This window comes from Syngnathus leptorhynchus, chromosome 8 (assembly GCF_054491065.1).
Source record: "Syngnathus leptorhynchus isolate UIUO chromosome 8, UIUO_Slep, whole genome shotgun sequence".
NCBI lineage: Eukaryota > Metazoa > Chordata > Actinopteri > Syngnathiformes > Syngnathidae > Syngnathus > Syngnathus leptorhynchus.
The window spans coordinates 1,907,078-1,933,528 of NC_141202.1; the positions used below are offsets into that span (position 1 = coordinate 1,907,078).

The 26,451-nt window shown below is 43.5% G+C and overlaps 1 protein-coding gene and 1 long non-coding RNA gene across 7 annotated transcripts in view; one reads left to right on the top strand and one right to left on the bottom strand.

Annotated features, from left to right (window-relative positions):
• satb1b (SATB homeobox 1b) overlaps positions 1-26,451 on the bottom strand; it is a 55,044-nt gene that overhangs the window by 18,007 nt on the left and 10,586 nt on the right. For 3 of the 6 annotated variants that reach the window (XM_085918971.1, XM_085918970.1, XM_085918969.1), the window contains exons 3-7: positions 10,415-10,660; positions 7,315-7,491; positions 7,109-7,235; positions 5,003-5,126; positions 172-283 (exon numbers count right to left, since the gene is read on the bottom strand). In XM_085918971.1, coding sequence (XP_085775097.1) covers positions 172-283; positions 5,003-5,126; positions 7,109-7,235; positions 7,315-7,491; positions 10,415-10,660 — 786 coding nt within the window. Of the gene's footprint in view, positions 1-171; positions 284-5,002; positions 5,127-7,108; positions 7,236-7,314; positions 7,492-10,414; positions 10,661-12,502; positions 13,667-23,566; positions 23,879-26,451 lie in introns of those variants that run through there. The other 3 variants (XM_085918974.1, XM_085918973.1, XM_085918972.1) reach the window with 3 other exon arrangements.
• LOC147051684 (uncharacterized) lies at positions 23,424-26,139 on the top strand. Its single transcript, XR_015066958.1, has 3 exons — positions 23,424-23,622; positions 23,722-23,871; positions 25,485-26,139. It is a non-coding gene; the product is annotated as an uncharacterized LOC147051684 (long non-coding RNA).

The following is a 26,451-nucleotide window of genomic DNA, read 5'->3' on the forward strand; positions in this document are numbered from 1 at the left end:
GATAACAAGATAAAAACGTGTCGGCCGCTTCATGTGACAGCAGCCGAGACAAAGACGCACTTAGTCAGATAGCGTATTGTATTAGTGCTTGTGTGTGTGTGAAGGACAAAAGTGTGTGTGTCAGATTTTTTTTTTTTTTTGTAAAAATCCACCCCGCCCGGTTCTGCTTACCCATCATATCCTTTGTCTTCTTGAAATGTTTATACCAGCGCCCGAATTCTTGACACTTTGCCGCTGACACATTTGCATAGTAAGTGCTGTTGACAATGGAGGAAATCATACTCTGAAAGAGATTGATTGAGAAAGAGAGCGAGAGAGGGGAAGGGGTGGGGGCAAGAGAGCGACAGACAGTTACATTAGAATCCCGACGCGGAATTAAAATCAAGTGACTCATCAAATATTGGTGAAACAAGCGCCGAGGAAAAATAAAATCCACGAGAAATTATGAAGAAAAAAAAAAAAAGCAGTTTACAGATGTGAAGCAGTTATCAGACTTATTAATTAATTTCGAGCTATCGAGTAACGTCCGAATGCATTCCGATGCAACACAGATGTGAAGAAGTTGTCGGGAAATGACGGCACAAGTGAAACACATCAGGCATGCGAGCAGATTGGGTTGAGAACAACAAAGGGAAACGACAAAAGGCCTTTGCCTGTTCTGCCTTTTTATCAAATGCCACAAGAGTTTGTCTGGAGGTTTTTTTTTTTTCCCTTGTGTTTAATCACACGGGGAAGCTGTGCATCTGTTGAGCGCACAAGAAATCTTTACCTTCACAAGGCGTACGTAGTCGTTTAATAATAATAATGGCAGCAGCTGGTTTCCTTCGAACCAATCTGTCGGAGACTCGGACTTGAAGGAGTTGGCGGGTCGCGGTGAGCTTGTCGGCCGCCGGACCCGCGCCTTCCTCCTCTTCCTCGGAAATTAGCAAAGAGGTTCTTCTTCTCCTCCGTGACGGCTTTTCATTATTAAAATGAATGTTTGAACACCTCGCTGGCCTCCGGGTGAATATCGAGGTTGGCGTGCGGGTGGAAGGAGGAGGAGGGGGGGGGGGGGGGGCAAGTTTTTGATCATCATACATATTCAAAAGAGCCCGACCATCTGTTTTCAAATTACAGGTATATGCTGTCTTTATCATTTTCCGTAATGTATGCGTTGGGGGAGGTTGCCAGCGAGCGCCGTAAGCTCCAGCGAGACGCTGATGATGCTCTTCAGCAACAATAGGAGATGATCCCTGCAACTCCTGACCTCCTAGTCACCCCGTTTATTTTTACTATGAGGAGTAGAGGCAATCCGGGTCATTTTTTGGTGTTTACAACAAGCCCTGTTAGCAATGCGGTGTCATGGCTAACCGGTGTTAGCGACAGAGAAAATTGGGACGCATTTCATGAAAATTATTTTGTGTCAACTGCTTTTTGAAGGGGCGTCTTAAAAAAAAAAAAAAGGAGGATTGTTGTGGCCTGATTTCATTTCTGACACAGGGACAGTTGTGTCGGGAAGCTAACGTTAGCGCACGCAGTTGTTTGGTGTAACGTAACCCAATGTCATGTTGAGTTACGCTAACATATTTCCGCTGACTAAATACGAGTTAGTCCTACTGGATTTGTAACTGGTTTGTAGCATATGTTGGATACCAAGTGACACCTGGGGAGGGGTGGCGGCCAATTAGTGTCGTCTGAGCTGAAAAATGGAGACGAGCGGGATGAGGCACATTCGGACATGCGGCGTATTACAAAGCCATCTTTTGTGGCTGCTCTGAAAAGCCTTCATTCAGTCTGAGTTGAGCTGAGTGGAGGGTTAGCAAGGCAAAATATTCCTTTTAACGCCTCATACATTTATGCATGACGGCCTTCGTTTGGTCCTATTGGAGTTTCGCCTTTTTTATCTGGGCTTTTAATGTAGTGAATGCTGGTGCGTCCACCGCTAGCTACCTGGCTCAGCCTGCCCAAATTCCCCTCCAGCCAGCCATCCATGTTTTATTTACAGTGTATCTGGGCTGAGGCTCCCTTCGCTCTTTCTTACCCCCCCCTCTCTCCGCAATGCTTTTCCAAGGCTGGCTTACCCTCGGCGCCATCTTTGACACAGATGTTCTAATAAACGCTGCTCATTAATCAGCCCTCTCCCTCAATATATCACGCCGGCTCTCTCGCGGGGGGCCCGGCCTCGTGATTGCGTGTGCGCGACACACCGCAACAACCAACACGACACGACGCATAACAGAACCCTGTGATGCCGTCTCGGTACCATTGGGAAGGTTCTATTACTTGTCAACAGGTAACATGGTTCTGCACCTGTGTGTCGTGTGTGTGTGAGATAGCCATCTGCGGCTCACTGAGCTTATCAGCAGGACCAGGAAGTGGCACTGGGCGACTATCAGGCCCCAACATCTACTCTGTTCCCCCATCTAGGGAGACAGGAAGTGTGTGTGGCGCAGTGTCTCACACACATACACAAACGGGTAGATTAGCACACCTACACAAATCGGGCACGTGCGTTCCAATTCGGGCAGGGAGCAAAACTGCATTTGCCACCTCGCCAACATCGCAGCTCAATTACGCCATCCACCTCAACGGGGGTGACCCACAAAACCTCCCTCCCCCCCCCCATAAACGCGCGCACACATTTAGACTAAGATGGCATTTTGATGACTCTTTGCAGCTGGCGCATCCGCCTGTGTCTGAAGATTGGGGGGGGGTTGGAGCTCGTTGGTTGCCATAGTTCCTGTCCAAGTGGGCAAAGCGAGGCTGCCAAGCTTGGTAGCGACCAACCACGTCGCTAAACCTTGATTGGCTGAATGAAGCGAGCGGGATTAACACGCTTTTAAGCCTTCGGTGTAGCGGTCGTGGCTAAACAGGAATATTCAATTCGTGGACATGACACCAATGACATTAGTCTCTGGGTGATAACCAAGGACTGATTTTTTTTTTTTTTTTTTACATGGGAACATTGTTTGGGGGATAAGGAAGGAAGTCGGAGCACGCAAGGATGGGGAGAAGAACTTCAAGACCACTAGCGCACTGTGGCGCCATTTAAAATAAATAAACGGATAAATAAATAGTCGAGAAATAAAAAGTGGCCCCCTGAGTCGTGCTTTCCAACTACCACCGCGGTTCAAGGTAACAGAAGTTGAGCCCAAAAAAACGTGTCGGGTCAAATGGAACCCTACCGAGATGACAGATGGCAAAAGCACGGCGATGTGCGCCGGCCGCATCGATTGCGGCGAAGGTGCGAAGTGAAAACAAAGCAGATTTTCTTCATGACCCCGGGTTGCGGCGCTGCTAAGCTACACACAAGCTGTTGCCTCTGAATAATAGAAAACAAACTACAAACTTCACTTTGCGTTTTTCCGCACTCGGTTTATCCAAACGATGACGACTGGCTGTCGTTTTGCTAGCATTACACGACTTGAAACAAAATGCAAATAAAGCATGTTTTGATTAGCGAAGCTCAATCGGAATCTTCTCAAACAACTCTTCCATTTTAGTCTTTTAGGGTCAATTTGGCCTTTTCCTGGAGTCCATCAAAGGGTCAATTCATCTTTGAGATTGTGCTACCAAATATACTAGACAGCTGGGCGACCTAAATTGCACCGAATTTCAAAAGTCGTTTCCACAAATTCTGAAAACTATAAACCACACGCTAAAATATTAGCACCTAAACATACAGAAACAGCTCTCTAGCTACAAGCTCAATAATGGACATATTGTTATACAATAATAATAAAAAGGAGAGTTGAAGAGATTTTCTTTTTTTGCACTCACTAGAGAACTCAGGCATTCTTCAATTTAATTTAAAATTAGTGTGTGTGTGTGTGTGTGTGTGTGTGTGTGTGTGTGTGTGTGTGTGTGTGTGTGTGTGTGTGTGTGTGTGTGTGTGTTTGCCTGTGTATGTGTGCGCGCTCTCTTCTGAGCCTTCTTCACATATGGACCGTAAACAGGGTGATTACCAGACTGGGCTGGGCTCCGCCTGAACGCCACCCAGGGACTCTTTACATCATCAGCGCACTGCTCATGCCCGGCTAAACACACAAACACGCCGCCGCATTGCTAAAGAACACACGTACACACTCGTACACACTCGTACAACCACACACACACACACCCACAGTGCACGAGAGGGTCTCCAGGTGACCGTAGGCTAGCCTGAAAGGAGATGGGGTAGCACATATACTGACAATATGCAGCACAATGAAATACAGTTTGGACTCACGCATTGCACAATCTTTGCATCGACATACCCGCGCGCGCACACACACATGCACACGCACGTTCACGGAGAAATATGGCCGTTTCATTGCATCGAGTCCAGAGCTGCCACCGTGATATAGTGACTAGAGTGCCTGTTAGTAGGATATATGCACACTCAACACACACACACACACACACACTGTGTGTATGTGTGTGTGGCTATTGCAGAGTAACTCACAAGATTTTGCCAACAACAATATTGTGATGTCGAGATAATGGAAATGGATCAATTGGAAAGAAAACCATCTGATGCCAGGAAGAGTGCCGTAAACCACGAGCTTCTCGAATTGGGGTCCACATAACATGTAAAAAATATATGACATAAAATATTGGAATGGGCATGGATGGATGGGTATTATAAATATTTTCTCGAAAAAAAATATGAATTTAGATTGATATTGTCTTTTTAACATTTTTTTGGGAAACTACACAATTGATCAAATGGAGCCGGTTCTCCGTAACCAAAAGGTTTGTGAACCACTAACCCTAAAAAAATAAAATGAAAAAAAATCTGTTGACTGTTCATTTCTGCAAGGGAATAAAAAGCAAACATGTGCTTTCATTGGTTTGGATTGGAAAGCTAAGGGAACAGATCAAACTCGGGGCATTTGATAAAAATGTAACAGTAAGTTAAGGACACAAAGTGTGTGTGTGTGTGTGTGTGTGTGTGTGTACTTTTGTGCAGCATAGCTGGCCTAGTGGTTGCTCTTAGAATATGTTTTAAAGGGGGAGTAATAAGCAGACTGGGCTTCAGCACCTGTGATAAGGGGCATTCTTTAGCCAGAGAGCTCTGATTCATGTCTTTGAGTAACTCCTTGAGGGCGTTTCTTACTGTAGAGTGGCTCCATTGCTCTGGTGGCAGGTCCTCCAGCTTAGGACAACTGTGGAGACAAAAAAAAGAAAAAGAAAAAAGTGGGGTAGGAGATGTGGGGAGGGAGGGCATTTGAGAAGACGATAGGAATAATGAGAAACAATTCAGATGGAGAGCAGGCAGATAGCACTGATGCTATCTTGAATTAAATTATAGGCAGCAATTCAATGTTTGACATGATTTAATCTTCATTAAAATGTGAGGACAATTCCTTGATATGTGGGATAATAACAGCCATCTTTGAAATCGGCGGAATAATACAATCATGTCACATGACTCTACGATTCGGTAGTTACTACATGCCCCTTTTGCTAAGCTAGGGAGGGTCAAAGTGCAGCGCGTTTCATTTGAGTGGACGACAAGAAAACCAAGGTTGTTGTTTTTTTTTTAACTGTCATACAGTATATTGGCAGCACACTCTTTAACGTTGACCTCATGAAAACCGGTTAAGAAACAAGCAAGTTACGACTTTATTTCAATATCTTGGATGGTAGGGCATTTCGTTAGCCGGCTGCAACACTCCGGCGATACTTTCAGGAGTGCGTATGACAAGTACAGTATATTCCAAACGGGATATACAGCATTGGTGGGTTTGAAGTGGCAGACTGAGCTGTAAAGAAGAAGCACCATCACCTCCTCCTCTTCTTCCCCTCCCTCCTCCCTCTCTCCATCCTCTCAGTTTTCCTGCTGCAAGCGCCCCTCCAAGACAGACAGATTTCATTTGGCGCATCAAGCAGATGCATCTGGAGATTAGTCGCTCGCTCTCTCCCTCTTTCTCTCTCTCTCTCGCTCCCTTGCTTTCATATTCTCTCTCTCTCTCTTGCTCTCCTGATTGTTCTGATTAGTTAATTACTTTATACAACACATCTGCTGGATTGATGCATGAATTATACATCAGCTGCATGTGGCCGCCGCCGCTATTATTTTGTCTTACTTCTACCTTCTCGCCGCGCTCTGCCAAAACATTGGCTACATGTCTGCAGTAGTCAGGTGGGGGACGAGGGATGTGGTTCGGTGGGGGGGCGAGATAATGGGGGAAAATAACAACAAGGCGCAGGAAATGTACACACAAAGTAGATTAGCATGTTAGCTGATTCCAAATTGGTGTCGTTTTTACTCCTATCGGGGTAGCCGAGGGTCTAAGGGTGTCAAATTTAAGAGTTTGACGACTAGGACGAAAATGTATTCGCAATAATCTATGTAACACAATACATGGGGGGGGGGGGAATACAAAATAATTTGAGATACGTGCTTTGATGGACAGCGAATTAGGACCATAAAAAGGTCTCTGTATGAGTCAGTAAATTCATTTAAGGATTGCGTTGGAATTTGTCAGACAGATATGACCACGACACCAAAGAATATCTCTGAATCACATGAAAGGGGAATTATTATTTTTTTTAAACGTCTGTTCACTCAAAACCCTCCATTTACGTTGTCAAAATAAATAAAAATCGTCATTTTTTTTAATATTATCAAAGCTCTTTTTGTGCTGCCCTTATTTCTTTTTTTTTTTTTTTTTACATGACAGGAAGAGGCTTTAAATTAGAACGTACATGTTCATCTAAATTTGAGAACGAGCTCGTCTTGTGTCGTCGTCCAGCGGTACACATTCAATGCAGGTATGCGACACACAGACGGGCACCCACAATCATCCAAGTGGCACCGACCGCTGTTGAACCGGTGCCAGCTGCATGCTAAGCCAGCGTAGCGTTGTGGAGGCAGGTCTCTAGAGATCTGCTCTTCCATTTTTTTCTGTCACTTCTCTACCTCCTTCTGTCTCCCATGCTCATCAACAAAGGCTCGCTCAGCAGCAGGAACACAGAAGGTTGTGTTTATTTCCAGCATGCTGGCCTTGAATGCATGGATAGCCATCCTCCTCCCGCTCACTTGCGTCTCCCCTCCGGGTTTTTCCAGCTACCGCAGCAATTTGCTGTGTGTGTGTGTGTGTGTGTGTGTGTGTGTGTGTGTGTGCACGTGAGCGCCCCTAACCTGTGCAGCTGGATCTTGAGCGTGACCACGTGGTAGACATCCTGCAGCATGTCGGCCACCGTGGCGTCAGGCGCGTCCGTCACGTATGACAGGGGGATGGGGTTCCACTTGCCCACCTGAATCATACCTGGTGGAAGATGGAAGATTTTTCTAGATGTTATTTTGGAGGAGTAGGGGCGCATAAGGAAGTGCACCACGTCGCTTACCTTTGGCCTGGGCGGCAGAGCTGTGCGAGTAGCCTAGCGAGAGCAGCGCCATCTCGATGAGCTGGTTGAAGAGCATGTCCTTGCGGACCAGCACGAACTCGGCGTGCTCCTCCTTGCTGTCAAAATCCAACGGGTTCTCGTAGTGCTCCACCACGCAGAAGACGGGCAGCATGTTGCCTGCCAGACACACACACACATTGCAAACTTTTGAGTGATTGCTGTCTATGCACAAAGGCCATGTGAAGATCATAAAAAAGAAATTTTCGTCTTTTATGGGACAATTTCTATCTTGACCCCGTCGTGTATTTGTGTCGACGCCAAAGTGAGAAATGAAAGACTTTGGCAGGGAAAGAAGCTGCATAGTAACCCATGCTGAAGCTCATTTTAAGATGCGGTTTTAGTCTTTTTTTTTTTTGCCGTCTTTGTGAAATGGAGGAAGAGTACTTTGACAAAAGTTTTGGAACAACAGCAAAGAAAAGATGTTGCTACATTTGGTAATATTTTATTCCTCCAGACTTTGATATGTCCTATGAGCATAAATTATCTTTTTTTTTTTTTCCCCCCCAATGGTTCTAGTACCACTTAAAAAGCAAACACAACTGGGAATAATTTTGTATGTATGTTGGTTAGTTCTTGGAGGGCCACATTTAAAAATCTGGGGAAGGGCAAAGTTTTTTTACGAGAATCTTCAATGGGCACAATACTCGCCTCTTGTCAAAATACCTTTGGATTCATTTCCAAACGCGGTTAAAAGTTCAAAACCTGTCTAAATATCACTACAGCTGCAAAATAATGTTAAAAATTCCCTAAATCAGAAAAGTATTTTGAAGCACACTGCGATAAAATGTTAAGTCCACGAGAGCTCGGTCATGTTCTCACACCATTGTCCTCTGCCCATTAGACGTCCTAATATTTCCCAATCCCTGGCATTCCAGAAGATGCGCGCAGAGCCCTGGCAAAACAATCAATCGGCCCACAGATGCCCGGGAATGTGCTGAAAGGGCTGCTTTTCCTCCTGCCTCCATTTTAATAGATAAAGATCTAACAATAAAGACTGCTGTGTAGGTTCATTTGAGAGGGGCGGGCGGGGGAGGATCAATACCGGCTTTGTTTCCCGGGTAGCCCGCAGACGGGCGGCGGTAAATATTGTTCCGGCGCTCGGACACAATGCCCGCTGTGGGCCCTCTCGCCAAGGCTTCGGCGAGGCCCTTCCACCGCGGATGATGGAGGTGAGAAATAATCCTCTCTCAGTTGGAGCGCCGCACTCGCAGATTTAAAAAGGGGGGAGAAAAAAAAAAAAAAACGGCACATCCCAGGACGCCTTCACAGCTAACAACTCTCAAACAAAAACAGATTTTAAATCATGAATGAGAAAATAATACAAATAAACCCATCAGAAGGAGTCGCAGTTTCTCCAAAAACAATTTCGACGGTATGTTGTAAATTTTCACCGATAGGTCTGGAATATTAAACAATAATTGACCCTTTGGCGGTCCAACGCTTGAAACATGGGCCCTCTCACGAAGGTTTGGCGGCGGCGCGGCACGGCCGCTGGGCCCTCCTCGCTCCTTCCACTCAGAATGATGAAGGTGAGGAATTAGGCTCTCTCAGCTGGAGCGCCACAGTCGCAGATTTAAAAGGAGCGACGGCGAGGAAAGAACGGCCCATCTGAGGACGCCTTCCCGGCAAAACAAAGCCACTGTACTCACGCCAAGTGCAATTAAGACTCGGAACCTGCGGGTTTTCCAAACTCATTTCAAAAAACAAAACATCGCAACTATTAAAAAGAAAAAAAAAAGGGCCCTGCCTCTTTTTTGGACAGCTTTGGCGGGCTTCAAGAAAAACCATGTCATAATCACAAAATGGCTCTTGGAGGATAGGGAAAGTGCAGGCGGGTAAGCAAATAAAGGTCAGTGGAGTTTGAGTATTCTTTACCTGATTTATATGAAAATACAAGTAAAAAAGAAAATGAAGTGCCTTCATTTAGGAAAAAATAAATAAACATTTTAGGACAACTTTGGCGCAATGGGGGATGATGTCATAATGGCAACGTGGCTCTTGGAGGACGGGAACGTTGCGGGCGGGTAAACAAAAAAGTCGGAGGAGCGATGACACAGCAGCAGCTAGGCAGCACAACACAGGGATGATTCTCACAGTGCTCCTCTGTTTGCCATTGTCTGACACAATAAATGTGAGTGTGTGGCGTGCGTGCATGCTGCGATGACTAAAGGAGCATTGTGACCAAAGTTTAAGAGTTTTGGAGTGCATGCATGCAGGCAGGCAGAGGGGAATGGGGGGGGTGCAAACATCCTCAACTTTAACTGGCAATGAGTGTGATTGGGTTGAACTCAACAGCTTTTTTAATTTTTTTTATTATTATTATTACTGCACCAAATCTTTATTAAATCTACAAATTGTCCAGGCCGTTAAACCTCAAACCAACACACTTTACCAATTAAGAATAACATTTTGTCTTTTTACACAAAGCAATTTGAATGTTGGGTAACGCTAAGTCACTGCATATCCATTTTTAGTGTTAAACTGTTTTCCAATGTTTCAGATTTCCAGATTTTTGGTTGCGAGGCTAAAACGACACTCAATGACTTGGCTTGCAATTCCTTCGCCCCACTGTAAAAGAACTTTAGCGCTTCTTTTAGCATGACCGGTTATCTGGCGCAATATGCAGTTAGCTAGCTCGCTATGCTAACAGCATGGCACGAAGTGCTAAGATTATCGTTCAAAACTTGGCGCACCCTGCGACTGTGTAAACTGTGAGTGTGAAAAAGTTGCAAACAAAGGACGGTATGAAATCAAATGCGAACGCTATGTAAACCCGAAGACACACACCAGAGGAAAGCATATGCTAATTCAAAATAGTCGTCGGAAGCGTCTTATTTGTTTGCGGAGCGGAGTAGCTCCAAGGGCTTCTTTTAAATTTGTACATTTGTTTAAGAAGCAGACATCATTCCAACACAAACACAATAAACTAATAACTCGCAGACAATGTCGGAAGTTTGTGGTAGGTACTTGGTGTTCGTGTTCTACGGGCATACCGCATTTCAATTTTGAGGGAATTAAAACGTGTGTAAAAGCAACGTACCACGCTTGTGGTAGGTCTTCAGGAGGTGATTGGCGGGCTTGTAGGGCAGTCCGGACAGTTTGGCGCCGGTGCTGCCCAGCCTGGCCCTCCCCAGGGGGCTGCCGTTCTGCTCCATGCGAGGCAGCTTGGCGGGCGGCGGCTTGGCCTCGGCCATGCTGTTGACCAGCTCGGCGTTCTCCTTGCCCAGACACGTCTCGCTGAGATGGTCCATCATCATCTCAGCAACCCTCGACTCGCTGCGGTCACCTGTGAAGACATGGGAAAATTGTTAGCGCAGGGTCTCAAACACATTTGGGCGGTGGGCTACCAGGTGGCAAAAAAAAGATGTTGCTACATATATGTTAGCATAAGAAGTGTTAGCGTGTGAGCTGATCACCTTTGAATTGGTTCCAATGTAAATTGCTTTTGAATCTGCCTCAGTTGGCGCTTTTTTCTACTCTTGTTTGCATAAAAACTCTTAGCATGTTAGAATAGTAGGAGATCTGATTGAGAATGTGTGCGACCAAAGTTAAAATTTTAAAATCTTTGTGCGCGGGATGCACAATGTTAGCGTACCAACTGTTAGCATTTTAATAACAGTTGTTAAAAACTGGACTCTTATAAGACTTTGAGGTTGAAGACCACCGTGTTAGCACTTCTGTCGTAATTGCTTTTTCCGTCGCGTTCACTCTTTTTATTTTTTCTTCTTTCTACCACATGTATTATGTATGGACGTCCCACTAGCGAGTCCCACGCGAGGTGGGCCAAACAAGTCGATTTTATTTTATATAAGCGAGAACACATTAATTTTCAGGGAGATTCCACTTGGATGCGTACAGCGGCGGGCTATGAGGTTCTGCAGCCGAGCACGCAGGCTTGAGGATTGGCTGAGGTTTGGACAAGGCTTTCCGTTGGTTTGTGTAACAACACGCAAAGAAATTTTACAGTGTGACAACTTAACAGGTTTAGACTTTCCTGTCCGCTCTAATATACAATTAAGTCAATTTGACGCATGACGTGTGTGCTTTCATTCTATTTTTGGTCATTGATTGGTTTCATTTTACCTCCCTTTTTGTTTTTGCCATACACTTGAGTGCAATGACAGTTTATTAGTTATTTAATTGGTCAATTAAAAGAATGATCAATTGTAAAAATCTTGATAACAGGCCTACAGTGTGTGCATACTACATTAACCACACTTGCACAGTAATTACTTGTGAATTTAAATTAACATTGTGGTTTCTAAAAGTTATCATGATTTCTTATTGTTGTTCTTCAACTTTCAAAAAAGGTTTTAAAATACATGAATTAGATTTAATAAATCCCCTCCAAAACCTTGTTGTAGTAAGTTTTAACTACTTCATTGTCTTTTGTGTAACTTAAATGGGTGGGAGATCCTGGGAAAATTTATTTTTCCAAAAAAACACTATAAACCCCAATTGTAGGTCCATTTAGACAATCACAAACCCGAAGAAAGTCATTTCTGGAACAGGCACAATAAACAATATGAGAAAAATCAAGGAAAGCCAAATCATATGGGTGTATGGACAGTTGTGCACAATCAACCCACTTTCACACACAATAGAGATTAAAACACCACACACAAATTCTATCTGTCTGAATACAGCCATGGCCGAATTGTAGTGTCTATTAGGTCGTTTGCTGGGGTTGCACGAGTGTGTAAGAGTCACGGTGCATGTCAGTGCATCGTGTTAATTCACTGGCCCTGTCAAAGAGGACAAACTCGACCACCCCCGCATCCAAAGATCATCAACTCCCCCCATTCATGACGCGCAATGAGCCAAGTAATTCCCTGCAATTAGGGCAGAAAAGTGAGGGATGAGGGTGGGGGCTGGAGGGGCATAGAGAAGGAATCCACACCACGGGATCAAAGTCAAATCCGCATCAATAATCATTCTTATATTCCTCATGCATCTCCTTTGCATCCGTGAAAAGTTAGGAATTTGTGCGACATCATTTTGCATTCTACTCTTGACTTTCAGGAACATAGTCAATTCAAATCAGCTCGGGACTTTTTTAAATGACAAAAATATGATTTAAACGTGAGAAGAAGTTGAAATAAAGGAGTTGGAAATGATGGGAACCAACCTGGAAAGAAGCAGCTTGCCAACCACTTGGATTCCTCTTATCTTCAAGTTTGGCCAGGGTAGACTGAGAAGTTTTAAAAAATGAATAAAAAATAAACTTCCTGTGGGCAGGTAAAGTGTCAGTGAAGGCGAGGGAGGGCGTGGAAGTCAAGTCGGCTTCTCGGAGGCTCCGGCGGGCAAGAGGCGGGACCACCAACCGGTGTTGGGGCTGGCTGGGTGAGACTCTGCGCTACGTTAGCTTACACCGTCCGGCGACATGGATGCGGACAAACAAACCCGAAGAAAAACAACAACAAGCGGCTGCAAAGTGAGCGGTTTGCCACTACTTCGCCCAAAAATACAAACATGGCCGTGGGAGGATTGGGGGGTGGGGGGGAGAGCGGCTGCCAGCCTGCCCGTTAGCCGCCGCCGGGAAGCGGACAGCGTACGGCGGAACGGAACATGGTAGCCACCGCAGCCACCACAACCCAACACAGGCACCGGCGACACCGCGCTTCAAAGCCGGGGGTGCTTTGGAACTAGCTAACGAGAAGGCAAGAACGAACCAGCGTCCCCCTCAGCTGTTGGTAACGCCGAGCCGGAACGCGATACGGAGCGGCTTCGCCACATTCAAAACAACGGGAGAGAAAAGACGAGGGGAGGTCAAAAAGTGCCGTTCACTTTTCCCGACGTCGCGGATAAACGACGCTCCCCAGCCGGGTGCTCGTCCGAGGGGGCTGGTCGCGCTGCTATATCGCCGCCAATGCCCGTCCGGAGGTGGAAGAAGAGGCGGAGGAAGGTGTCTCGCTACTCGGGCTCGGAGCTCCTGTGCCTCGGCTATCCGCCTTTCGGTCTCTCCCCCTCTCTCGCTCCGGCTCTCCCTGCGTGTCCCCATTAAATTATTAGTTGTATTGACTCATCGCCCTCCTCCTCCTCTCTCTCTCTCTCTCTCTCTCCCTCCCTCCCTCGCTCTCTCTCTCGTTCTGCTTCTCTCCCCGCTGCTCCCTCTCCCCTCGGCAGGCACATGGCGCGACCGAAGGGGCTGCAACATTTCCGGGGTGATGGGGGTAAACTGACGGTAAACTAGTCCCTCGAGAGGAGCGGATGATTCCACCTGCACACCGGCCGTAAAAGTCCCTAAAGTGGAAAAAGTGCGCGGAGGAATTTCTAATCATCTTGATTGGAGTGAGAAGCCCCGCCCCCCCCCCTGCATTTATGAGTGGCAACTATAAATCAGTCAAATCCATCATTCATATTTTCACGGCCACTTTTTGTTTGTATTTATTGAACATCAAGACGGAAAACGTGTGGGGGTTGTCTAGTTGTTGTTTTTTTCATTTCCAAATACTATTTACTTTTTCTGTTAGGATTAGAATCACTAATAAATATACTCGAATACAGTCGAACTATGGCGAGTACAAATGATTTTTACAAAGCGTGCAGTGAAACTTTTTCCATTCTCTGTTGTAGTTGTGCAATACAGCCACAAAACATGCAACAACATCACAATGACGTTCAAAAACTTTTCTTGCACTCCTTTTTCTTCACAGTCGTCAGTACACAACAAAGCTGCTTAGCTTGTCAACAGACACCGACTCGACAATCAAGACATTCTCACATTCCGAGTTCCGCCGTGTAACTATCGAGAAAACCTGTGTAGCAGGTCAGCGTGCCTTGACGTGACGCCATTTAACCGGCCCGAAATATTTGACAAGCTCCACAAAAGTGCCAACTGTCAACACGCATGGAGAGAGTGTGCACAGATTGTGCAAATACTCGCAAGCTGACATTGTAATGAATGAAGCAAGTCTATTTTATATACTGACAGCTGATGTCTCTTTGACATGTCAATAAATCCAACTGAGATTTGATTCAACTCAACTCTTGAGCTTGTGTCCCATGTGTTAGCATTTCCAAATCTTTTATTCCCATAGGAGTGAACGGTGTGCCACGTTGCGCTAGTGGTTAGCACATGGGGGGGGGGGTTCTGTATGGAGTGGGTTTACCCTAATGAGGATTAGGAAGATGGAAGAATTAGTGGAAAGAGAAATGATTCATTAGGCCTAAGATATCGGCATTCTAAAACAGTCATTAACATTTTAGGCCCGCGATATAAGTGGCGTGGTCGAACTGGACCGGAATGGAAAATGACGGTTTGAGTCCTGCCACGAGTTTTGGGGTTTTTGAGGATCCACTGTAACATATGACTTCTATTGAAGCACCAAAACATGTCAACGTTCGCATTTTACCTGCGCTATGCTAGCTTAACTTTATGAGAAAGTTTGTACCTGCTTTTCAGATGTGGCACATACACACAAAAATAAGTTATTGTTCTTGCAGGAAGGACAACAGTTCATACTTGGCAATCTTACTTTCCAAAACAATCATGGTGCAATTTGTGGCTGTGTTTGACTTTACGAGATCCACCGCAATTATTTGATTCGATAATTAAAGGTGGCGAAGACAGAAGAACAGGAAACCGACAAACAAGAAAGCACGTTTGCTAACTAACTAACTAACTAACAAAAGTAGAGGTGGCAAAGCAATATTTTCAGTCCACAACGATGAACGCGGTAATCGCCTCGTCTCTGCAAAGTCGCTGTTTGATAAACACGCCGACCACAGACGCTTTCACGTTAAGTCACGTGACTTAGATGAAGAAGAGGTGTTGCGTTGCGCTCAACCCCCTCATTGTTGTTGCACGCAACTGTATGAGGTCAAAAGTTTGTCTGGTCCTCCTGAATTGGCCGCAAGATGCGAGAACGGAAACGAAGACTTGTCGGTGGGAAACGTTGTCAAAAGGTCTCACGACTGCTGAAGTTTTGGGGCTTTTTTTAAAAAAAATTATTAGAAACCATTCTAACAGGAAGTCAAAGAGAAGTGAGGTGGTTCTGCAGTCGAGAGAAAGTTCTGTCATTTGATGAGCGTATGATTTTGAGGATTGTCTATAGAATTTAAAAAAAAAAAAAGCCTGTCCAGCTTTAACTAATTAACTGAAAGGTTTTTGGTGATTTCATTTCTGGTTTGTAGAATTTGTCCACTGAGAGCCTCTGCAACTTTGACTTATGGATCAACGATTAGATGTCTACTTGAATCGAGCCAAGGAATTCTATTTGCAAACTTCTTTTTTGTGCGTCTGTCATTGCAATGTGTGATCGACATGCTTACGGAATTTCATGTCACTCGGTGAAGCTTGATCCCGGGGGCTGATTTTCCAAAACCCCCCCACAGCTACAATTGTCGTATTTTTGTAGCGTAATCCCGATACATGACCAATTTACATACACACATTTATACTCGCTGTGCACCACAAAGAAAAAACAAAACAAAACACAAGGTGTGTGCCGACATGCTTTACTTTTGTCAGCCGTGGTGAGGAAAATTTGCTCCTTTTTTCTCTCCACGGTGTGACGCAAGCAGCCGCAGTCATTTCCACGCCGATTGTCAGGCGCCCATCAGAGAGCGCCGATAACCCCTGCCAGGCCTTGGCACGGCCAACAGGTGGCGGCGCTGCCAGCCAGCCAGCCATCTTGGCAGCTACATGGCTGCAGCCAGGAAAACAAAACAAAAAAAAATCCGACGTCCTGAAGGAGCGCAGACTTGCACTGAACGCACCGGCGAAGCAACACTGCTGATTATCAATTAACATCTCGCGTTTTGGTGTGTGCATGTTGGAGACTTCAAGTTGGCTTGAATGAGTTAAGATGGAGAAATTTGGGAATATTGTCACGGAAAATACGGATTACATGTGAATTTTGGCAATGTGAAAATGACATCCTGAATCAAACTAATTAATTGTGAGCTGAATGCAGATTTAGCTGGGCTCAAGTCGAGTTTGCGGCATTATGGCCCGGCTACACACGCACGCACACACACAGTAGTGCAGGCTTGATTTGATAGCGCTTGGCTATGTTTGTAAGGAAAACACGAAGCTCAAAAGCGGCCTCGTTCGCCAACGGAGGCGTTTAAATGTCAGCCGTCATTACACGTTTGCTACACCTGGGCCTGCGCTCTTTAAACCGCGGGACAAGAATATTCCGTCTATTTAGGAGGACGAGAGGTGGGGGGGCGTTGAGGGGAAAAAAAAAAAAACAGACACTAATGGGAGAAGAGACGGGAATGATTATGGAAATGCAGAAGAGTTGGCTCGGCGCGGCGCTAGCGTCTTTATTTAGAGGCTGAGTGCACGTAGGTGTTGTAATGTCTTCATGCTCGCCCCTCGCCTCGCTGCTAATGGGCATTAATAGCATTATTTGCGATTACTAATACAAATTAGTCTGAGTGGTGGGCGACGGGGAGGTAACGGGGGTCTTTAGCGACGTCTCGGCGTGTAATAATAATAAAGGGTGTAATAATCCTACCCCCCCACAAAAAAAAAAAACGTGCTGCTTTAGTAAATTAATCTGTTGCATTGATGCCATTGTGTTGTTTGTGACCACCGGGCACATTATTAGGGACACTGTCAAGGTCGCCAAAAAGAATGTCGTTAATTTGTTGTTTAATATATATATTTTTTTGTGTCACATTGAAAAATACTGATATTTACTTTCTAAAAGAGCCACAATTTTAGAAACTGTCAGTTAGGTAGCGGATTTTTAAAGTTGGAAACTTTTTAGAGAAGTGAAGGCGAGTCGGTCATTTTCAAACAAGTCAGATTATTTTATATTTGTTAAAAATGTCAGTATACACTTGATAGCCATACAATAGCAAAACAATCTAGGGGATGGGGGGGGGGGGCGAAATCATGCCTCTCTGGCCCAATCTTGTACCTCTAATATGATTTTTGAGGAACTACCGCGCCCCAAAAAAAGCAACCAATTGGAAATTGTCACACAAGTCCATAACCACAATAATTAACATAATACCTGGGGGCGGGGCTGTTAAACATGCAATATTATTGAAGGCTGACATTTAGAACATCGGGCGGGTGTACTTAACCAGTGGGTATGTGAATGAAAACAAAATTCTGGGAACTAACAGGTGTGGGTGGGGCCCGTGGGTGACGCGAGACACGACGACTGTCATCATTTCATAACCGCTACTGTCAATTTGACAATGTCACTCCCTCTGCAAACCGACTTTGCCGTGTCGTGGATGCCTTGCAGGTTTTATGAATAACCTCATGTCAAGAGCACGGCTCGTAAATCGTCTCGTCTATGTTAAGCGCCAAATAAGTTGTGCAAATATTCCGTAACGACCCGCTCCACAACAAATTTTTTTCCCCCTCTTTCCACCGCGTGGCGAGTGTGGCTTTCAATTAGCGGTGAAAGAAGGTGATTTCTTACGTTCCTCGCGTGTCCGCCCGGCAGTGTGGGAGGCGAGAGAGAGAAGATGAAGAAGAAGCAGAAGAAGAGGTGTAATGAACACAGAGTCGTCTCCTAAGTGCTTAATTGTTTTCTAATCGCGTGAGGCAGACAGAAATAGACGCCGAGCGAGGGAGAGAGCCACTCTGGTGTCAACGTGTGAACTATTTGACCACATCCTACAAACCACCCACTATTGGTATCACACTGCACCAAACATTATTTCTCACGCTACGACCCTATTTAATTTGGTCAGTTATTAATTTTATTAATTAATTTATTTATTTATTTGGTTATTTATTTATCGGGCTGCTCATTTATTTATTTAATTTGTCAGTTATTTATTTTATATATTTTTTATTTTTTTATTTGGTCAGTTATTTATTTTATGAATTTATTTGTACTTAATTAATTCGATGCAAGACCAAATGAATTTTGAGATGGTATGGGGCCAGATGGCTCTCTGGTGTGGAGTTTGGGGCAGGTCCCACCAGGAGGAGGCCCCGAGGATGACCCTGGACATGCTGGAAAGAAAGTCTCTTCATTGCATGGGAATCCCCCAAGATTCCGTGTTTAAGCTTCCGTGACCCAACTCAGAAGATCCCGAACGGACGTTTCTTCATTCCACAGATGGATGTCGTTATTGTTGGCAAAATATTGCCAGATAATATCGTGTGGCGAGTCATTCCAAGACACCCACCCAAAACCTTTGTGTTTACGCCAAAACATCCGACACGGCATGCTGTGATGAACTCGCGTACGAAAAGTCTCGACTAGCCAGGCCTAAAATTTGTCCGCGCCGATTTGAGAGCGAGAGTCTTCTTTTGATGTCATAGCATCACTTTGAATCAAAAAAGCGAGGCGGCGACAGAATGGGGGGAAAAAAATAAGAGAATAAATAAAAAGAACGCGGGTGTCGACTTAAAGACTGGTCGCCTTTTTATCGTCATCTTTTTCTTTGCCGCTTTAATCCCTCGTCAAAGGAGGCGTCACTCATCCGGCGAGAAACAAAACGCTCGATAAGGATGCAGTGTGTGTTTTGCCGTACGTGGGTGGGTATTAACAACCTGATCTCAGACGGATGCGCTTTCCCGCAAACGCTCCCACCTCCTCCGTAATAATAAAAAAAAAAAACAACAACGACGACGACGACGGGCAAAGGATTCCCAAAAACCTCCACAGATGGGATAAAGACAAGCATCGAAATGAAGGACAATGAAGTGAAGAAAATAAGCCCTGAGCTAATGTGATTTGAATCGTGACTTCAAACTTGTATTAAATTGTATTTGCCACGCTGTAGCAGAAGCAAAGAGGAAGAGCGCGCATATCCCAGGCTTGTCATGCCGCGCCAAAAGCGTGACAAAACCGACATGATGGACCCCGTAACAACCTTTTGAGGACCCACAAACAATAAGCTAAGCTGGGCAATAAGGAGCAACCGTATGGAAAACACAATTGGAACATATAGAACAAACACTTGAAGCAAATAAGACAATTGTCGTGTTGCGGGTCAATTTGACCGTTTGAATATCTAAGAAAAAGATGCGGTTGAACTTATTCCGCTTAACTTTTTTTTTTTCTTTTTGTAAAAATAATTGAACAAAAAAAATTGTCATTGTTTTTTTTGTTCTTTTTTCTGACTCACTATAAAGCGGGTCAGACTGACCCATGAACAATGAGCAAAGTCAAACAATGTGTATCCTGCAAAAGGGTAAACACAGTTAATCATATAGAAAGCGAACTTTATGGCGATGATACGGTTTTGTTTTACGATGAATCGTATTGCAGGTCACATGACCCATAAACCTTGCACACCAAGTGCTCACCCAGGAGGAAGCTCATCTAACTTTTCAAGGAATGCAGCATTCAAACTCGCTACAACACGCAGCATTTAAAAAATAAAAAAAAAGCAATAAACCCTGTATGAATCACATAATACTAATCGTAAAATTTGGAGGTGGAATCCCCAAAAGTGCGTGTGGCAGACTGCCCTCTTATTTACTGGCGACAGTCTCGTAAAAGGCATCTAAACAGGTATTTAGTCTTATGCCTACCTACCGCAGGTATAATTGGACTCTTTGCCACGCAGATCTGCCATCATCATCATCATTGAGACGGTAGACTGCAATTAATGGCTTTATCCCACATATCCTTCTCACCCAAACTGGGGCCTATAAACTGTGTGTGTGTGTGTGTGTGTGTGTGTGTGTGTGTGTGTGTGTGTGTGTGTGTGTGTGTGTGTGTGTGTGTGTGTGTGTTTAATAAGCCTCATGGAATGCTGCACTGAGACAATGATTCAAGCACCCACGTCCCCAAAATTGACTTTGGAGTACCCCCTAGGTGAAAATTCAGCCCCAAGGGCCAGTTTTTGCTTAGCCACGTGAAGTTTGGTGGGCATGTCTAGCACAAGTTGACCCACAAAAAAAGTCTCAAGCAGCAATGTCCTCTACGTTGTCATTATGGCTTAAAGCGGCTGCTTCACAATCATTTCCAGGTGTCCTTTCAAAATAAACTCATCCTACAATTTTTTTTTAGAGCCGGTTTCACTTAACGTTGTGAGATTTGGTAGGCATAGCAATTATGAGAAACCCCACCAAAAAAAGTCTTAAAAAAAAAAAAATCTTAAAATAAACGTCAAAAATGTGTATCATTGTCATTGCAGCAGTTTAACACACAGCGAGAAAAGTGTCAAAATAATAGGAACAGCAACGGTGTTTCAATCCCCCAAGGAGCCCCCTCCCGCTGCGGCAATGGGAATAAAACTTGACGATTGAAGCAATTTGAACGGAAGCATTATTTCATCACCGATAAACAAAGGAAAAAAAAGACACCACCTTGCGAGTAATTGGCCCCGCAGGGTCAAAAATAAAGAAATAAATGTCTCACACAAGCCTCCCAGCCGGAGACGAAGATGGTGGGCGTCAGCAGCCGCTTGTGAAACTCAATCACCGCACAATCATTTCTGAAATACTCAAAATACGAAATAACCCCTGTTGAAGAGATGAAAAAAAACTTTGCGGAGTACGGTAAACGGTTTTGAAAGTGAACATTTGGGTGTACTGCCAGGGCTTCAAAGTGAAAAACGAAACGACAACCACATTAAGAAGTGGGATGTTCCCCCCCCCCCGCGATGTTTTCTGAACGATCTTTACTGTAAGAGGCAAAGAAGAACGACAAGCATGCAAGACACATTTCTGCTCATCACAGTCTTGATTCCTATCATTCCGACCGAGTGCGACTCGTTTTGCTTCAGCGCTCTGTGCGCTATGCTAGCCATTTACTCGCCCCGCCCACCTCTATTTTTTTTTAAACCATTCATGTTGTTTTAAATTTAATGAGATCTTCCCAAGATGCTGATTTTTGTCTGATCCAACTTGAGGTAATTAATATTTCCTTGGCCTCCTGATTAATATTGCAGTTGTTTTTATCCCTCTCAAGGGGGCGGCCATTTTGTCACTTGCTGTCAACTGCAAATGACATCAAAGTACTTAAAGGCTCAGGTCACATGACCAAACCCAGAAAACAGAGGCACCGAGATCGGGGTGGAGATCGGACCGTTTTTCATATATGATCATATACTGCTATCAAGTCAGAATGACTTTAGGGGGAAAACGGCGAATTCCTCCTTGAACGGCGTGAATGAACAACGCAGTTTTAGTTCCGAGAAATTGGAGATACCCTCTGGTGACCATGGGAAAGAATTACATTTAAATTAGAGAATCGGAAGCTCACTCCACTGGCTCAAAAAAGATTTTTTTTTTGCATCAATTTTTATGGTTGTTTAACAAATTAACAAATGAATATTTTAGATCAATGACAACAAATGACATTGGTTTAAGATTAGAGCACAAAATCACAAAATAGCTTCAAACAAACTGCAAGGGTTATAAAATCCAATAAAATTGAGGGTTAACAGCCATTTATTATTATTTTTTTAATCATCGGGTTCTCTTGTGTGCGCCGCTTCTCAGGAAGTGGCACACATGTTCGTCTTTGGCGTCCAGAGAAACCACAACGAAGATGTGCCGCGATTAGTTTGCTGCCAACATGACTTGACCCCCTTTTTTTTTTTTCCTCCTCAACATCAACCGCAAACAAACACAAGACCTCACACTTAGTATCTGATCCAGATTGTAATTTCATAGAAACTTCCACATTGCTTCACACGTACAAACAAACCTGCTCCACGACATGTTTTGCTTTATCTGTGACGAGACGCAGCACAGCCTACGACACCTGCGAATAAGACGCTGTAATTTAATACTAATGCGAGGTGGGGTGATCGGGTTCGTGCAAAGTTTCAGACCGAAAACTGTCCTGGGGAATAATCGAATCTGCAGAATTTTAGAAACAATGAAAATGATAAAAGTGGATCTTGAAGAATGAAAGAATGTAACTTTGACATAATTGCAATCAAAAATGAATACCTCATGTTTATTGAATATAATTCCACTTTTTGGTTGGCTCTTAATGACTGGCGCGGGTGTAACTAATAAAGTTAGCTCAGCTCCAAACATGAAAGAATTGCAACTTTGAACAAAACCCTGACCGATCAGTCAAGACTTAATTAAATACAATACAGCTTTTGTTTGGATTGTGAAGGTGTCCCTAATGAAATGAGTGTAGATCCAAACTGCAAGCACAACTTTGACAAAATCTAAAAGTCTTCACTTTTCACAATGCCTCGTGTCAATGAATTAGAAGACGGCACTTTTACCTCATGCGCGCAGCACGTCTAAATAGACAACTTTGGCGAAATCAACAAATGTCGGTCCTTGTTAAAAGTCTTCTCAGATCTGTCAAAAATGAACGCCTGGTCGATTAAATAGCATAAATCTCTTGTATTGAACCGTTCAGGAGTAACGTGCAGCATTGAGAAAATCTTAACTTGGTCAATGTTTTCTTTTAAATGATTTCATAACAAATTATCAATTTAATATCTTAATATCTTATTACTAGCCAAACAGTGTAAAATGTGCAACTTTGGCAAAAAATAAAAAAAATTAACTGTTAAAGTTTCATTTCCCTTGATGCCAATCAAAGTTAAATGTCTCATGTCAAATAAATAGAATACAAGTCTTGCATTGGATCTTAAGTCTTTCCGCTTCATTTTGCTTTTGCATCGTTCAATAATGAATGCCTTGCGTCAATTAAATGTGCTAAAGTTGTATAGCGTAGCTCCAAACATGCTGGAATGCCCGTGAAACGTTTGCAAAAATCTACTAATCTTGACCTTGGTAAACCATCATTGGAGCTCACGCTGTTTGTAAAAGATGAAATGGGAAGAATAGATGTATTAAATACAATTTGTTCACCTTCTCCATCCTAATCTGCAATATCAAATACGTCTTTCCCCTCAATAAGTTCTGTTAATGAGTGTGTGTGCGCGTGTGTGTGTTCTCTTAGTTGGCCTCTTTTATTTTTTCCTTTTTTTTCCAAATCAAATGAGATGAATGCGTGCTGAAAGCCACCGTTTATATTTACCATGAAAGCCTGTATGCTCTTAACTTTTTAATTCATATTTTTATTCCTCCCCCTCACTCTTTATGAAATATTAAAAATCCCAGAAGCAGAAGAAGAAGCCACTTTGGGTCCGTCTGGGTTTTAAGTGAAACGAAGGTCTGCCTGCCTTTTGCTTTTCATGTTATTTATTTTTCATAGATAGACTATATCCTTGAAGCAGCACTTATTAGCTTTATGACTATAAAAATATGAAGGGGGGGGGGGGGGGGAGTCGCATTAAAAAGACGCGAGATAGAAAGCAAAGTGAGAGCTGAACGTACCTGTCAAGTCAGCAGTGGCTCGACCTCTTGTTTTCCATCAAAAGTTCCACAGCGAGGTGAGGAAAAAAAAAAACCCCGTAAAAAAATAAATAAAAAAATAACTGGTCCCCTCCCCTCTCGCTCTCTTATTTAGTTTTAAAATATGTTTCGAACAGGGCTGAAGTTTGAGGATGCGGCGGAGGTTTAGGAGGTGATGAAGAAGAAGAGGAGGAGGAAGGAGGACAGGAGAGGAAAGGAGGAGGAGGAGAGTGGAGTGGAGTGGAGTGGCGGCATGCGAGTGGCACTTTGAGAGGGACGGCGGGCAGGTACGTATAACGCGCGAGGACCGCCCCTCCCCGCTATGCGTGTGCGCAAATCGATCATTTGCCAGCTGTGCCGCGGCTTGCCCCACTTTGCGGTGAGGCGCGTGTGCGCGCGCGTATGAGTGTGCGCTTCGGGCACGCGCACGCACGCAAGAAGCGAATTGACAGGCTCACCTGAACGCAAAACTAAACAGAAAAAAAAAATAAGCACGTCAAGTGACCTTAAATCTTAATAACGCATTTTATCGCGTGTTCGTTTGTCACATTTTTTTAATGGTTTTAAAATTGAATTGCGTTTATTGCCCCCCCCCCCCTCCTTCTTCTCGCCCAACATTCCAGCTCAACTGGCAGATGACGCGGAAATGACATAAATCAAATCAAAATTATCCAATAACGGTAATTGTAAAAGATGGGCTTGGTCTTCTTTTTATTTTTAAGATGAGAATAAAATCAAAGCAAACTTGATCAAATCCAAAGTCTTAGACCTCTCAAGTCTTTTAAGGACACAGCGACAGATGAAAATTCAGATTTCAATTAAATTTGATGTTTATTTACGGTCCGCGAACACTTTCACGTGACAAAAAATAGGGGAAAAGAACAACGTGGGTGTTGTGTGTGGAAATTTCCCTGTGTCAATGAAAGAGCTCATAAATATAATATCGCAATTATGGTTATTATCATAATCTGTACAAAGCGCTAAATTATATTCCTGTTGATTTGCACCAGCATTGACAAGAGTTGTCTTGACGTCACTTCTTATATGTTCGACACCTGTGCGCGTGCACGTGCATGACGGAGTGTTTGACTGACAGATTGCGGGTGTGCTAACGTACGCATGACGGGGAAAAAAATCTGTATACAATATCTAATTGTGTGTGATGTTAAATCAAAATTATGTTTGGGGGGGAAGTACATATTCTTTTGTGGTTAAATTACTGAAAAAGGGAATAAAATGTGCAAATATAGAGAATAAAATTGTGTAATTTAATTTACAGCAAGCAAACTAAGGGACTAAATTTGAACTGCTTTTTAAATAATAAACTCCAACTGTTTAGAAATTAATTATCAATAATTTTAAAAGATGACAGTTTAACAGTAAACTAAACTAAAAACACAAAGTTAGACTAAATTAACCATCAGCAATTAAAACACATTTTCATTCATAGCAAAAAAATGGTTTAGAAAAAATGTACTTAACTAAAATGAAATTTAGAAGCAGCAAACAGGGAAAAGATGCAAAATAAATGCACGTTAATTCAATTGAAAATAATGTAAAAATGCAATCCATTCTTTTGGCACACTATCGTTGTCTTACTGTCTTAAAAAAACTGAAAAGTTCTCATGTTTATTCTTGTGTACCTCCAACCAACTTATCATAATGGAAGGGAGGGGAGGAGGGGGGGGGGGCATCTGCATTTAAAAAAGAAATTAAACCAGGTAAAAAGTCCTTGCCGTGCGTGTGCATACATCATTCCTCCCGGGAGTCCAAATGAGAATAGGAAGAGTTTAAAGAGATTCCAAATCATTATAAATTCGCACTCAATGTTTTCATCATTGCGGACAACAGCTGGTGATTTCAATGTGTGTGTTGTTTGTTTTGTGTTTTTCCCGAGGAGCCGGTGAAAGGCTGCTGCGCTTCCCTTTGTGTCCACAAGGTGGCCTCGACGAGCAGAGATACTGCGCTCCCAAATGACCTCTGCTTCCATTAGGAACTTTTTAGGCTTATTTTCTTTTTTGCGCTTGACGCCACTCCACAGCTGCTCGAGCAAATCACACAACAAACCGTTGCCGACCGCCGTGGACCATTTCCAAGACGTTAATGTGATATGTTAATGCGCAGGAGAGACGTAAAAGGGGGCAAAAGTCAAGTCAGCAAATTAAAGGGGAGACACACAAATACTTCTTGACTGAACTTAACTAGATTTTTCTGGTATCTGCACTCTATGGGAATGAAGTTTTATTTGTAACTACTTGGCCCAACTTCAATAAACAAAAACAAATAATAAATTATGAATAAATAAAAATACATAAATCAATAAAAAAATCAATAAAAACACAAAAATAATAATAATAATCTAAATAAATAAATTTGTACTACACTGGCAGTCACCGGGATGAAAACGGCGCGGTGCCTCCAGCACTACATAATACTTTACAAACCCGTACAGCAACTGCATAATTAAATAGGACTAAGAATAAAAAAAATATTGTCACATTTCATCAATTGAACGGCAGTATAAGATAGATGGCTATATTGAGCTGTCGCAAATCCTCACCCTAGTGCTAATAATCATCACTCTTCGCAGAGGATAAAGAATATATGCTGATAAGTACCATAGTCTACATGTTATTTAGGTTTGATACACAGCAGATACTATTTAGCGTTAGCATTAACATAGGGAAGTCAAGGCCTCTTGACTAATAATAGTATAAAAACTTAATAAATAAAAATAAAAACTTTTGTTTTACACAAGTAGCTGTTACAGTAATTCTACTTAAGTACATACAAAATGCGAGTACCTTTGCCACCTCTGCACTCAACACTGTCTGGACGATAAAAAGTTAGCGAGGTGAAATTACAAG